General features: G+C 53.4%; 7 protein-coding genes and 1 pseudogene across 7 annotated transcripts, besides 14 other annotated features; all 8 read right to left on the minus strand.

Annotated features, from left to right (window-relative positions):
- Positions 1-4,655: part of a sequence feature (areas merged during assembly that could not be assigned to a particular haplotype. This can correspond to areas where the two haplotypes were merged or to regions with more than two copies in the genome that were merged during assembly.) that runs on past the window's edge.
- Positions 86-126: a microsatellite.
- On the minus strand, positions 507-1,151 carry Tc00.1047053507641.236 (hypothetical protein, conserved; the record flags this gene model as incomplete). The annotated part of the gene is made up of 1 exon (XM_814425.1): positions 507-1,151. The coding sequence occupies one exon, from the start codon at positions 1,149-1,151 to the stop codon at positions 507-509; it is 645 nt and encodes a 214-aa protein (XP_819518.1).
- Positions 1,422-1,447: a microsatellite.
- Tc00.1047053507641.239 (hypothetical protein, conserved) lies at positions 1,607-2,575 on the minus strand (the record flags this gene model as incomplete). The annotated part of the gene is made up of 1 exon (XM_814427.1): positions 1,607-2,575. The coding sequence occupies one exon, from the start codon at positions 2,573-2,575 to the stop codon at positions 1,607-1,609; it is 969 nt and encodes a 322-aa protein (XP_819520.1).
- Positions 2,658-2,685: a microsatellite.
- On the minus strand, positions 2,863-3,261 carry Tc00.1047053507641.240 (uncharacterized protein; the record flags this gene model as incomplete). Its single annotated transcript, XM_814408.1, has 1 exon — positions 2,863-3,261. One exon carries the CDS (start codon positions 3,259-3,261, stop codon positions 2,863-2,865), a length of 399 nt encoding a protein of 132 aa, XP_819501.1.
- Positions 3,438-3,459: a sequence feature (AT_rich).
- Positions 3,538-3,581: a sequence feature (AT_rich).
- Positions 3,991-4,025: a microsatellite.
- Tc00.1047053507641.250 (uncharacterized protein) lies at positions 4,186-4,539 on the minus strand (the record flags this gene model as incomplete). Its single annotated transcript, XM_814410.1, has 1 exon — positions 4,186-4,539. One exon carries the CDS (start codon positions 4,537-4,539, stop codon positions 4,186-4,188), a length of 354 nt encoding a protein of 117 aa, XP_819503.1.
- Positions 4,576-4,598: a sequence feature (AT_rich).
- Positions 4,656-5,061: a sequence feature (haploid, Esmeraldo-like haplotype).
- Positions 4,711-4,770: a microsatellite.
- Positions 4,850-6,534, minus strand: Tc00.1047053507641.260 (annotated as a pseudogene).
- Positions 5,062-11,889: a sequence feature (areas not merged during assembly with more than two copies in the genome that could not be assigned to a particular haplotype).
- Positions 6,794-6,859: a microsatellite.
- On the minus strand, positions 6,932-8,614 carry Tc00.1047053507641.280 (chaperonin HSP60, mitochondrial precursor; the record flags this gene model as incomplete). Its single annotated transcript, XM_814413.1, has 1 exon — positions 6,932-8,614. The coding sequence occupies one exon, from the start codon at positions 8,612-8,614 to the stop codon at positions 6,932-6,934; it is 1,683 nt and encodes a 560-aa protein (XP_819506.1).
- Positions 8,874-8,963: a microsatellite.
- Tc00.1047053507641.290 (chaperonin HSP60, mitochondrial precursor) lies at positions 9,026-10,705 on the minus strand (the record flags this gene model as incomplete). Its single annotated transcript, XM_814415.1, has 1 exon — positions 9,026-10,705. The coding sequence occupies one exon, from the start codon at positions 10,703-10,705 to the stop codon at positions 9,026-9,028; it is 1,680 nt and encodes a 559-aa protein (XP_819508.1).
- Positions 10,965-11,030: a microsatellite.
- On the minus strand, positions 11,103-11,889 carry Tc00.1047053507641.300 (chaperonin HSP60, mitochondrial precursor; the record flags this gene model as incomplete). The annotated part of the gene is made up of 1 exon (XM_814417.1): positions 11,103-11,889. A coding segment is annotated over one exon (787 nt), but the record flags the coding sequence as incomplete, so codon positions are not given.

The following is an 11,889-nucleotide window of genomic DNA, read 5'->3' on the forward strand; positions in this document are numbered from 1 at the left end:
AAAAAATGCGCTCGCTGCTCTCCTCTCAGGACCATCTTGCCACGCATTCCTTTTACAAGTGCCTACAAACGACAAAATGTATCTCATATATATATATATATATATATATATATATATATATATATACGTGAATACAAGAATACGCAAAAAAACTCAAGGCGATGAGTCCAGAGGCATCGATCGAGCAAAACATTCATCCGACGCACACGCACACGGTGAATAAACGGGTTCTGGTGTTAAGTTTCTCTCTATGGCGTTTTACTCTTCATTTATTTATTTTTACTAGACTCATTCCTTCCTTCCTTCCTCAATTTGTTTCCTTCACAGCCGTTTCCCTTATCCATTCCTGCCACGCATTCATTCCTCCTCCTTCTCTTTCCTTTACCACCAATCCAGCCACATCCGTATAACTTTATTATTATGTTTTTTTTCTCCCTTTTCGGTTTCATCTCATTTAACCCTCCCCCAGTTGTAAGCCCCCCAGTGACACTCAGATGCACACGCATTCAAGCCGAAAAAAGATAATGAACTATATACACGACTACAACGGATAAAAGCACTCTTCTAACTATTGCATCTGGCAAGAGCACCCGACGACCTTGTAAATCAGAATTGTTCTCCTCCTGCTCAGTCTGCCTCGCTCTCCTCTGGCTGCCATTACGGCCCCACACACGTTCAAACAACTGGCGCCAGGGGGCAAAATGATACGTGGCCCACAAAGCCACCAGCAGAAGAGTCAGGCTCATGTTGCCTCCATAAATAAAAAAAGAGCTACCGATTCCTAATGAAAGTGGATTATTGACATAATTTGCCCCGGGGCGCTGCACCGGCGCTGCTCTATCTGCAGCCGGGCGTGGACGGGGCGGTTGTTCTTGGCGTTGTTGCCGCTGCGCTTGCGGCGATGGCGGCGACTTGACTGACGAGGAGGCGTTCGCTGCGTGTGTCTGCCTGCCTTTACCGTAGAGCGGAATGATGTCCCCCTGCAAGTGTCTGTCTACACGGCCACGACACACTGGGCATTCCGGCACCGCGTTTTGTCTTCCCAGCCAGTGATCCAGGCAGTTCCAGCAGAACAGGTGGCCACAGCGCGTCACAACCGGTTCAGAGGCCAAATCGTAGCAAATGGCACATGAAAAGTCCTCCCGTGACATTTGCTCCGTGGCCAGACAGAGTGGAGATAAAGCCGTATTCCCCTAGTCTGACTGCCGCTCTGTCCTTCTTTTCGTTGCCCACCCACCCCCCGCTCCTCCTGCGGATATCAGTCCCCCGCACACTTGCTTCTCTGCTTTCTTCCTCCTATTGGGCAAAGTAATGACAGCAGGAAAAACAACAACGGAAAAAAAAAAAAAGGTGGCCAAAAAACAAACAGGGAACACGGTCTCTCCAAGGATCTGCAAAGCTTCGATGCATCACAGCAGTCGAAAAAAAAAAAAAAAAAAAAAAAAAATATTCCCCCCCAGTAACTTATCTATTTTTCGTTGCATTTCACTCAAACAAAAAAAAAAAAAAAAAGCTGAGCATATATACGGGAATAATATTCACAAAACGCCTTTTATCCCTTCTCAGGCACACACCATATCTATCAAACAACATCCAAAACTTCTTTTCACTGTTCATTTGTTGTGGGGTGATATGGCTCGCTAGACATCAAAGAAACCCCTGTTCCCTTCACAACCTCAATCATAACGCTGGAGTGGGCGGGTGAGGGCCTAAAGGTGAACTCGCTATCCCCATCTTGTCCTAATAAACCCTTATTTGTGTCACTCACGCCGCCCTTCTCCTGGGTTGCCTCCGTATCGCCCTCGCATCTAACTATCTCCAGCTGTACACTGCGTGCATGCGATTGCAGGACCGCCTTTTGCCGTTCCCAATCATCGTTCACTAAGTGGCGCCGCATAAACTTCCCAATGTCGCGCCGTACAATATCCCGCTTTTTGACCGACTGTCGGTAGATAACAGCCAAAAGAAAACGAAAAAAAAGAATTAAAAATCCCGCAGCCAAACACGCCTCCGAGCCAATCGCCACATTTGCCATGTATCCACGACGAAATTCCACCTTTGCACCTAAAAACACAACTCGGCTCGCAATTTCCTTTGCGTAACGTTCGCATTGATGGAAAAACACCCCAATGGCTGCAGTGTGTAAAGTTATGGGAAGAAACAAGGCCAACAACATGCCTGCCAACATGAAGGTGGTTGTCCTGCTTATTGGAACAATCAAAAACACGGCAAACAGCAGCGACAGCACACTCACAATGAAACAAGATAAAAAAAGTCCAATAACCGCGTGAAACGCCTCCACGAAACGTGCACATCCCACAGAAATCAAATTGGAATCTGCTGACCACAAACAAATCGCATTTCCATCCCCCAAGTACACCGCAGGAAGAGCGCCAATGTACACAACTTGGCCCGCCCCAATTCTTCCATCGAGTGGGACGATACTACCACTGTCTTTTTCTTTGTTGTGGCTTCCAATCAGAATGGCCTGCAAAATACACGAGGCTAGCAAAAAAAATAGACCAACCTGCACCACCCCGTCACGTGGAAAGCGATGACAAAGTGCCAGTACCATCTGCTTTTCTTTTTCCTTTTAATTTTGCCCTTTATAAGCCTATACGCGTTATATTCATTTATCACCGCCCAATTATTCCAACTGCGTGTGTGTGTGTGTGTGTGTGTGTGCACCTGTCAAGCCAGATACAACACACACCTGCACACCTCCAGAAGTGTTTAGTGACGATCCCCTTTTTCCTTTATATATTGCTAATTCTCCTTCAGGGACTTGTCAATAGTACGATGAAAATAAAAAAGAAAAAAAAAACAGCCGATCCACAAGCGGGAAATGAGCAGCATACGTCCTCACAAGACGCATAACAACAGCAAAAGCAAAAAAAAAGAGATCACCAAAGAAAATGATGAGAATCTTGGCTGGCAACAGCAGCCGCCGGGGTTGGCGCCACGCAACGTGAGCTCGCGATGTGTCTGGCACGCCGAGCACGCGGAGCAAAACCAACCAATCAGTAGGGTAAGAAGCAAATTCTCCTGCAGAAAGTACATCGACGACAATTTCTGACGAAGAAGGCACGTGGTAATCATGGGGAAGAAGCATGACCCCAGACAGCAGCAGCAGCCACAGTTGTTGGGTATGCCTTCAGCAGCACTCCACTGGCGACTTGTGTTGCATGCAAAGCAACAACAAACGTCACAGCACGTGCCCATATCCTCACAGCAACTCAACAAACCAACAGTAAAGCCCATTCTTCTGCTTTAAAAGAAAAGCCTTACTAGACTGTCACAGCAAACAATACCAAGAAGAAAGAGAGAAGATGACAGAGGTGTGCCATCGTCGACTAAGATCACGCAAAATCAACCACCAGGAAAAAAAAAGGTTCCTTCAGCAGCAAAAAAACGCTGCAGGAGAAATGTCTTCATCGAAAAATAAAATAAAATTAAATTCATTGGGACGGTGAGCCAATCAATGGCGCATTGCTATTTCATTCTTCCTAATGAAGCAATCCCTTGTCTCGATGACAGAAAATAATAATATTAATAATAATAACGAAAAAAAAAAAAAAAAAGAAATACTTTTGGATGTCGCCTGCATTACTCTTCACGCAAAAGAGAAAAGCAGCAATGGGAAATGCCGGTTTGCTTCACCGCACCCAACACCCTCCATAGCTCGGAGAATATTCATCTACCACACACACGCCAGTAAAGACACTCACTCCAATGGCGTTCTATAATAACTGGGCTCATTGTGAAGTCATGGCGCGGCATTCTTTGGCGTCCCACAACCACCCGGCTCCTCCGCGTGAAAAGCAGCAGGAAGCGGACAAGATGGAAAAAGAAACCGCAGTCGCCGCATTCCAGCGCCCGGTATCATTGAAAAGAAGCATTATATAATCGATGAGAAAACAAGGGAGTCCACAAAGAGGCGTCATCATCCTTCTTACAAACACAACAACGGACGTCCTTTTCGAAAGGCTTATAATAATAATATAAAAAAAATAATAATAATAATAGCATTCGATGCCACCTTAATATTTAAAAAGCACCGGCTCTCTCAGTCATTTCCCTCCTCACCCCCTCCAGTTCAAAAAAAAAAAAAAAAAAATCCTCTAATAAGAAAAGTACATTAATCCAAGACTAAGCGCATTCAACCACCGCAGTGACGCAATGGATCTAACGCATGGGAACATTGCTTGGTTGGCAACAGCAGCCGCCGGGGTTGGCGCCACGCAACGTGAGCTCGCGATGTGTCTGGCACGCCGAGCACGCGGAGCAAAACCAACCAATCAGTAGGGTAAGAAGCAAATTCTCCTGCAGAAAGTACATCGACGACAATTTCTGACGAAGAAGGCACGTGGTAATCATGGGGAAGAAGCATGACCCCAGACAGCAGCAGCAGCCACAGTTGTTGGGTATGCCTTCAGCAGCACTCCACTGGCGACTTGTGTTGCACGCAAAGCAACAACAAACGTCACAGCACGTGCCCATATCCTCACAGCAACTCAACAAACCAACAGTAAAGCCCATCTCCGTCTTAAAACTGTAATATAAATTCTGCCAGGCAAAAAAAAAAATAATAATAATAACAACCAAAAAAAAACGATTAGAAAAAAAAGCATAACATTACAGGCTATCAGATCGCCCGCCGCTGCCTCCGTCCCGAAGTGAAAATGTTTCTGCTTAGTTGCACCCAAAAGGTAATCATAATAGTAATAATAGTGATATTATTAATAATAGTAATAATAGTAATAATAGTAAAAAAAAAAGGAAAATAAAGCTTGTCTGTGTCTGAGAAAAACGGCGTTGAGGCCAGTGGACAGATGAAGCATGGAAGGTCCTAGTACATGTCACCCATACCACCCATACCACCCATGCCGCCCATGCCGCCGGCCGCAGGGGTCTCTTCCTTCGGCAAGTCCACAATGGCAGCCTCGGCGGTCATCATCAGGCTGGCGACGGAAACGGCGTCGGTGATCGCCACACGGACAACACGCGCGGGGTCAATGATGCCCGCCTCAAACATGTTCACGTAACGGTCGCGCTGCGCATCGTAGCCAACGGTGACGTCATTGTTTTCCAGCACCTTCTCCACCACGACGGCGCCCTCCTTCCCAGCGTTCAGCACGATCGTGTGCGCGGGCAGACGGACGGCGTTGCGGATGATCTGCACACCGGTGCGCTGGTCCGCTGTGAGTGACGAGTCGCCAAGCAAACTGTCCAGCGCCTTGCTCGCGCGCAGCAGCGCCACACCACCACCGGGAACAATGCCCTCCTGCACGGCGGCGCGGGTCGAGCACAGGGCGTCCGTGATGCGGTCCTTCTTCTCGTTCACCTCCACCTCCGAGCCGCCACCCACCTTGATCACCGCCACGCCACCGCTCAGCTTCGCCAGACGCTCCTGCAGCTTCTCGCGGTTGTAGTCGCTTGTCTCGCCGTCAATCAGCCCGCGCAGCAGCTCCACGCGCTCCTTCACCATGCTGCTCTCCCCACCGCCATTCAGCAGCACGGTGTCGTCCTTCGTGATCGTCGCCTTCTTCACTGTGCCGAGGATTGCGGGGTCAAAGTTCTCCGCGTCCAGCTCCAGGCCACTGCCCTCCTCGCCGACAAGCCGCGCGCCCGCAAAGATGGCAATGTCCTGCATCATGGCGTCTTGTTGTCGCCAAAGCCGGGTGCCTTTACGCACGCATCTTCAGCTTGCCCTGAAGCTTGTTGAAGATCATCGTCGTCAGCGCCTCGCTCTCCACGTCGTCGGCAATGATCAGAAGCGGGCGCCGGTGCGCACCACGTGTTCAGCGCCGGCAGGATCGTGTGGATGCTGCTCACCTTCTTCGCCGACACCAGCACAAACGCATCCTCCAGCTCGGCCTTCTGCGCCTTCGCGTCGGTCACAAAGTATGGGCTGATGTAGCCGCGGTCAATGCTCATGCCCTCCACCACCTCCAGCTCCGTCGTCATCGTCTTGCCGTCCTGCGTGGTGATCACTCCGTCCTTGCCCACCTTCTCCATCGCCTGACCAATCAGCCTGCCCAGCTCCTCGTCCCCGTTGGCGGAGATCGTGGCCACCTGCACAATGTTCTCGGTGCTCGTCACCTTGCGGCTCTGCTCCGCCACGCTCTGCAGGATGACGCCCACCGCACGGTCCATGCCACGCTTCATGTCAATTGGGTTCGTCCCGGTGGCAATGCACCTGAGGCTTTCACTGAACACGCTTGCCACCAGCACCGCCGAGGTCGTCGTGCCGTCGCCAGCAAGGTCGTTGGTCTTGTTGCACACCTGGCGCACAAGCTGTGCTCCCATGTTCTCGAACGGGTCCTTGAACTCAATCGCCTTGGCAACGGTCACGCCGTCCTTCGTGATCTTTGGCGCGCCGTACGACTGCTCAATGATCACATTGCGCCCCTTTGGCCCAAGGGTCGTTGCAACGGCGCTCACGGCACGCTGCACACCCTTCTGCATGGACTGGCGAGCCTCCGTGCCAAACCGGATTTCCTTGCCGGCAAAACGAGCAGCAGAGCGAAACATATCGTGTGTTGCACTTGTATGTTAGATTACCAAAAAAGCCACCTCTGATAAAATCAAAAAGACATGGAAAAATAAAAACACCGAAGCAAGCAAAATAAAACGCAGCAGGCACAGAGCCGCGCAGCTCCCAATACAGGCATTTCAAAGCCGTGCACAAGATAATGGAGACGAGGAAGGAAGCAAACAGAACGCTTGTTCGTCGCGCGCCGCTGCCTCCGTCCCGAAGTGAAAATGTTTCTGCTTAGTTTCACCCAAAAGGTAATCATAATAGTAATAATAGTGATATCATTAATAACAGTAATAATAGTAATAAAAAAAAAAAAAAAGGAAAATAAAGCTTGTCTGTGTCTGAGAAAAACGGCGTTGAGATCAGTGGACAGATGAAGCATGGAAGGTCTTAGTACATGTCACCCATGCCGCCCATACCACCCATGCCACCCATGCCGCCGGCCGCAGGGGTTTCTTCCTTCGGCAAGTCCACAATGGCAGCCTCGGCGGTCATCATCAGGCTGGCGACGGAAACGGCGTCGGTGATCGCCACACGGACAACACGCGCGGGGTCAATGATGCCTGCCTCAAACATGTTCACGTAACGGTCGCGCTGCGCATCGTAGCCAACGGTGACGTCATTGTTTTCCAGCACCTTCTCCACCACGACGGCGCCCTCCTTCCCAGCGTTCAGCACGATCGTGTGCGCGGGCAGACGGACGGCGTTGCGGATGATCTGCACACCGGTGCGCTGGTCCGCTGTGAGTGACGAGTCGCCAAGCAAACTGTCCAGCGCCTTGCTCGCGCGCAGCAGCGCCACACCACCACCGGGAACAATACCCTCCTGCACGGCGGCGCGGGTCGAGCACAGGGCGTCCGTGATGCGGTCCTTCTTCTCGTTCACCTCCACCTCCGAGCCGCCACCCACCTTGATCACCGCCACGCCACCGCTCAGCTTCGCCAGACGCTCCTGCAGCTTCTCGCGGTTGTAATCGCTTGTCTCGCCGTCAATCAGCCCGCGCAGCAGCTCCACGCGCTCCTTCACCATGCTGCTCTCCCCACCGCCATTCAGCAGCACAGTGTCGTCCTTCGTGATCGTCGCCTTCTTCACTGTGCCGAGGATTGCGGGGTCAAAGTTCTCCGCGTCCAGCTCCAGCCACTGCCCTCCTCGCCGACAAGCCGCGCGCCCGCAAAGATGGCAATGTCCTGCATCATGGCGTCTTGTTGTCGCCAAAGCCGGGTGCCTTACGCACGCATCTTCAGCTTGCCCTGAAGCTTGTTGAAGATCATCGTCGTCAGCGCCTCGCTCTCCACGTCGTCGGCAATGATCAGAAGCGGGCGCCGGTGCGCACCACGTGTTCAGCGCCGGCAGGATCGTGTGGATGCTGCTCACCTTCTTCGCCGACACCAGCACAAACGCATCCTCCAGCTCGGCCTTCTGCGCCTTCGCGTCGGTCACAAAGTATGGGCTGATGTAGCCGCGGTCAATGCTCATGCCCTCCACCACCTCCAGCTCCGTCGTCATCGTCTTGCCGTCCTGCGTGGTGATCACTCCGTCCTTGCCCACCTTCTCCATCGCCTGACCAATCAGCCTGCCCAGCTCCTCGTCCCCGTTGGCGGAGATCGTGGCCACCTGCACAATGTTCTCGGTGCTCGTCACCTTGCGGCTCTGCTCCGCCACGCTCTGCAGGATGACGCCCACCGCACGGTCCATGCCACGCTTCATGTCAATTGGGTTCGTCCCGGTGGCAATGCACCTGAGGCTTTCACTGAACACGCTTGCCACAAGCACCGCCGAGGTCGTCGTGCCGTCGCCAGCAAGGTCGTTGGTCTTGTTGCACACCTGGCGCACAAGCTGTGCTCCCATGTTCTCGAACGGGTCCTTGAACTCAATCGCCTTGGCAACGGTCACGCCGTCCTTCGTGATCTTCGGCGCGCCGTACGACTGCTCAATGATCACATTGCGCCCCTTTGGCCCAAGGGTCGTTGCAACGGCGCTCACGGCACGCTGCACACCCTTCTGCATGGACTGGCGAGCCTCCGTGCCAAACCGGATTTCCTTGCCGGCGAAACGAGCAGCAGAGCGAAACATATCGTGTGTTGCACTTGTATGTTAGATTAACAAAAAAGCCACCTCTGATAAAATCAAAAAGACATGGAAAAATAAAAACACCGAAGCAAGCAAAATAAAACGCAGCAGGCACAGAGCCGCGCAGCTCCCAATACAGGTATTTCAAAACCGTGCACAAGATAATGGAGATGAGGAAGAAAGCAAACAGAACGCTTGGTCGTCGCGCGCCGCTGCCTCCGTCCCGAAGTGAAAATGTTTCTGCTTAGTTTCACCCAAAAGGTAATCATAATAGTAATAATAGTGATATTATTAATAATAGTAATAATAGTAATAATAGTAATAATAGTAAAAAAAAAAAAAAGGAAAATAAAGCTTGTCTGTGTCTGAGAAAAACGGCGTTGAGACCAGTGGACAGATGAAGCATGGAAGGTCCTAGTACATGTCACCCATACCACCCATGCCGCCCATGCCGCCGGCCGCAGGGGTCTCTTCCTTCGGCAAGTCCACAATGGCAGCCTCGGCGGTCATCATCAGGCTGGCGACGGAAACGGCGTCGGTGATCGCCACACGGACAACACGCGCGGGGTCAATGATGCCCGCCTCAAACATGTTCACGTAACGGTCGCGCTGCGCATCGTAGCCAACGGTGACGTCATTGTTTTCCAGCACCTTCTCCACCACGACGGCGCCCTCCTTCCCAGCGTTCAGCACGATCGTGTGCGCGGGCAGACGGACGGCGTTGCGGATGATCTGCACACCGGTGCGCTGGTCCGCTGTGAGTGACGAGTCGCCAAGCAAACTGTCCAGCGCCTTGCTCGCGCGCAGCAGCGCCACACCACCACCGGGAACAATGCCCTCCTGCACGGCGGCGCGGGTCGAGCACAGGGCGTCCGTGATGCGGTCCTTCTTCTCGTTCACCTCCACCTCCGAGCCGCCACCCACCTTGATCACCGCCACGCCACCGCTCAGCTTCGCCAGACGCTCCTGCAGCTTCTCGCGGTTGTAGTCGCTTGTCTCGCCGTCAATCAGCCCGCGCAGCAGCTCCACGCGCTCCTTCACCATGCTGCTCTCCCCACCGCCATTCAGCAGCACGGTGTCGTCCTTCGTGATCGTCGCCTTCTTCACTGTGCCGAGGATTGCGGGGTCAAAGTTCTCCGCGTCCAGCTCCAGGCCACTGCCCTCCTCGCCGACAAGCCGCGCGCCCGCAAAGATGGCAATGTCCTGCATCATGGCAGTCTTGTTGTCGCCAAAGCCGGGTGCCTTCACGCACGCGATCTTCAGCTTGCCCTGAAGCTTGTTGAAGATCATCGTCGTCAGCGCCTCGCTCTCCACGTCGTCGGCAATGATCAGAAGCGGGCGTCCGGTGCGCACCACGTGATTCAGCGCCGGCAGGATCGTGTGGATGCTGCTCACCTTCTTCGCCGACACCAGCACAAACGCATCCTCCAGCTCGGCCTTCTGCGCCTTCGCGTCGGTCACAAAGTATGGGCTGATGTAGCCGCGGTCAATGCTCATGCCCTCCACCACCTCCAGCTCCGTCGTCATCGTCTTGCCGTCCTGCGTGGTGATCACTCCGTCCTTGCCCACCTTCTCCATCGCCTGACCAATCAGCCTGCCCAGCTCCTCGTCCCCGTTGGCGGAGATCGTGGCCACCTGCACAATGTTCTCGGTGCTCGTCACCTTGCGGCTCTGCTCCGCCACGCTCTGCAGGATGACGCCCACCGCACGGTCCATGCCACGCTTCATGTCAATTGGGTTCGTCCCGGTGGCAATGCACCTGAGGCTTTCACTGAACACGCTTGCCACCAGCACCGCCGAGGTCGTCGTGCCGTCGCCAGCAAGGTCGTTGGTCTTGTTGCACACCTGGCGCACAAGCTGTGCTCCCATGTTCTCGAACGGGTCCTTGAACTCAATCGCCTTGGCAACGGTCACGCCGTCCTTCGTGATCTTTGGCGCGCCGTACGACTGCTCAATGATCACATTGCGCCCCTTTGGCCCAAGGGTCGTTGCAACGGCGCTCACGGCACGCTGCACACCCTTCTGCATGGACTGGCGAGCCTCCGTGCCAAACCGGATTTCCTTGCCGGCGAAACGAGCAGCAGAGCGAAACATATCGTGTGTTGCACTTGTATGTTAGATTACCAAAAAAGCCACCTCTGATAAAATCAAAAAGACATGGAAAAATAAAAACACCGAAGCAAGCAAAATAAAACGCAGCAGGCACAGAGCCGCGCAGCTCCCAATACAGGCATTTCAAAGCCGTGCACAAGATAATGGAGACGAGGAAGGAAGCAAACAGAACGCTTGTTCGTCGCGCGCCGCTGCCTCCGTCCCGAAGTGAAAATGTTTCTGCTTAGTTTCACCCAAAAGGTAATCATAATAGTAATAATAGTGATATCATTAATAACAGTAATAATAGTAATAAAAAAAAAAAAAAAGGAAAATAAAGCTTGTCTGTGTCTGAGAAAAACGGCGTTGAGATCAGTGGACAGATGAAGCATGGAAGGTCTTAGTACATGTCACCCATGCCGCCCATACCACCCATGCCACCCATGCCGCCGGCCGCAGGGGTTTCTTCCTTCGGCAAGTCCACAATGGCAGCCTCGGCGGTCATCATCAGGCTGGCGACGGAAACGGCGTCGGTGATCGCCACACGGACAACACGCGCGGGGTCAATGATGCCTGCCTCAAACATGTTCACGTAACGGTCGCGCTGCGCATCGTAGCCAACGGTGACGTCATTGTTTTCCAGCACCTTCTCCACCACGACGGCGCCCTCCTTCCCAGCGTTCAGCACGATCGTGTGCGCGGGCAGACGGACGGCGTTGCGGATGATCTGCACACCGGTGCGCTGGTCCGCTGTGAGTGACGAGTCGCCAAGCAAACTGTCCAGCGCCTTGCTCGCGCGCAGCAGCGCCACACCACCACCGGGAACAATACCCTCCTGCACGGCGGCGCGGGTCGAGCACAGGGCGTCCGTGATGCGGTCCTTCTTCTCGTTCACCTCCACCTCCGAGCCGCCACCCACCTTGATCACCGCCACGCCACCGCTCAGCTTCGCCAGACGCTCCTGCAGCTTCTCGCGGTTGTAATCGCTTGTCTCGCCGTCAATCAGCCCGCGCAGCAGCTCCACGCGCTCCTTCACCATGCTGCTCTCCCCACCGCCATTCAGCAGCACGGTGTCGTCCTTCGTGATCGTCGCCTTCTTCACTGTGCCGAGGATTGCGGGGTCAAAGTTCTCCGCGTCCAGCTCCAGGCCACTGCCCTCCTCGCCGACAAGCCGCGCGCCCGCAAAG

This window comes from Trypanosoma cruzi, genomic scaffold (genome assembly GCF_000209065.1).
Source record: "Trypanosoma cruzi strain CL Brener 1047053516289 genomic scaffold, whole genome shotgun sequence".
NCBI lineage: Eukaryota > Euglenozoa > Kinetoplastea > Trypanosomatida > Trypanosomatidae > Trypanosoma > Trypanosoma cruzi.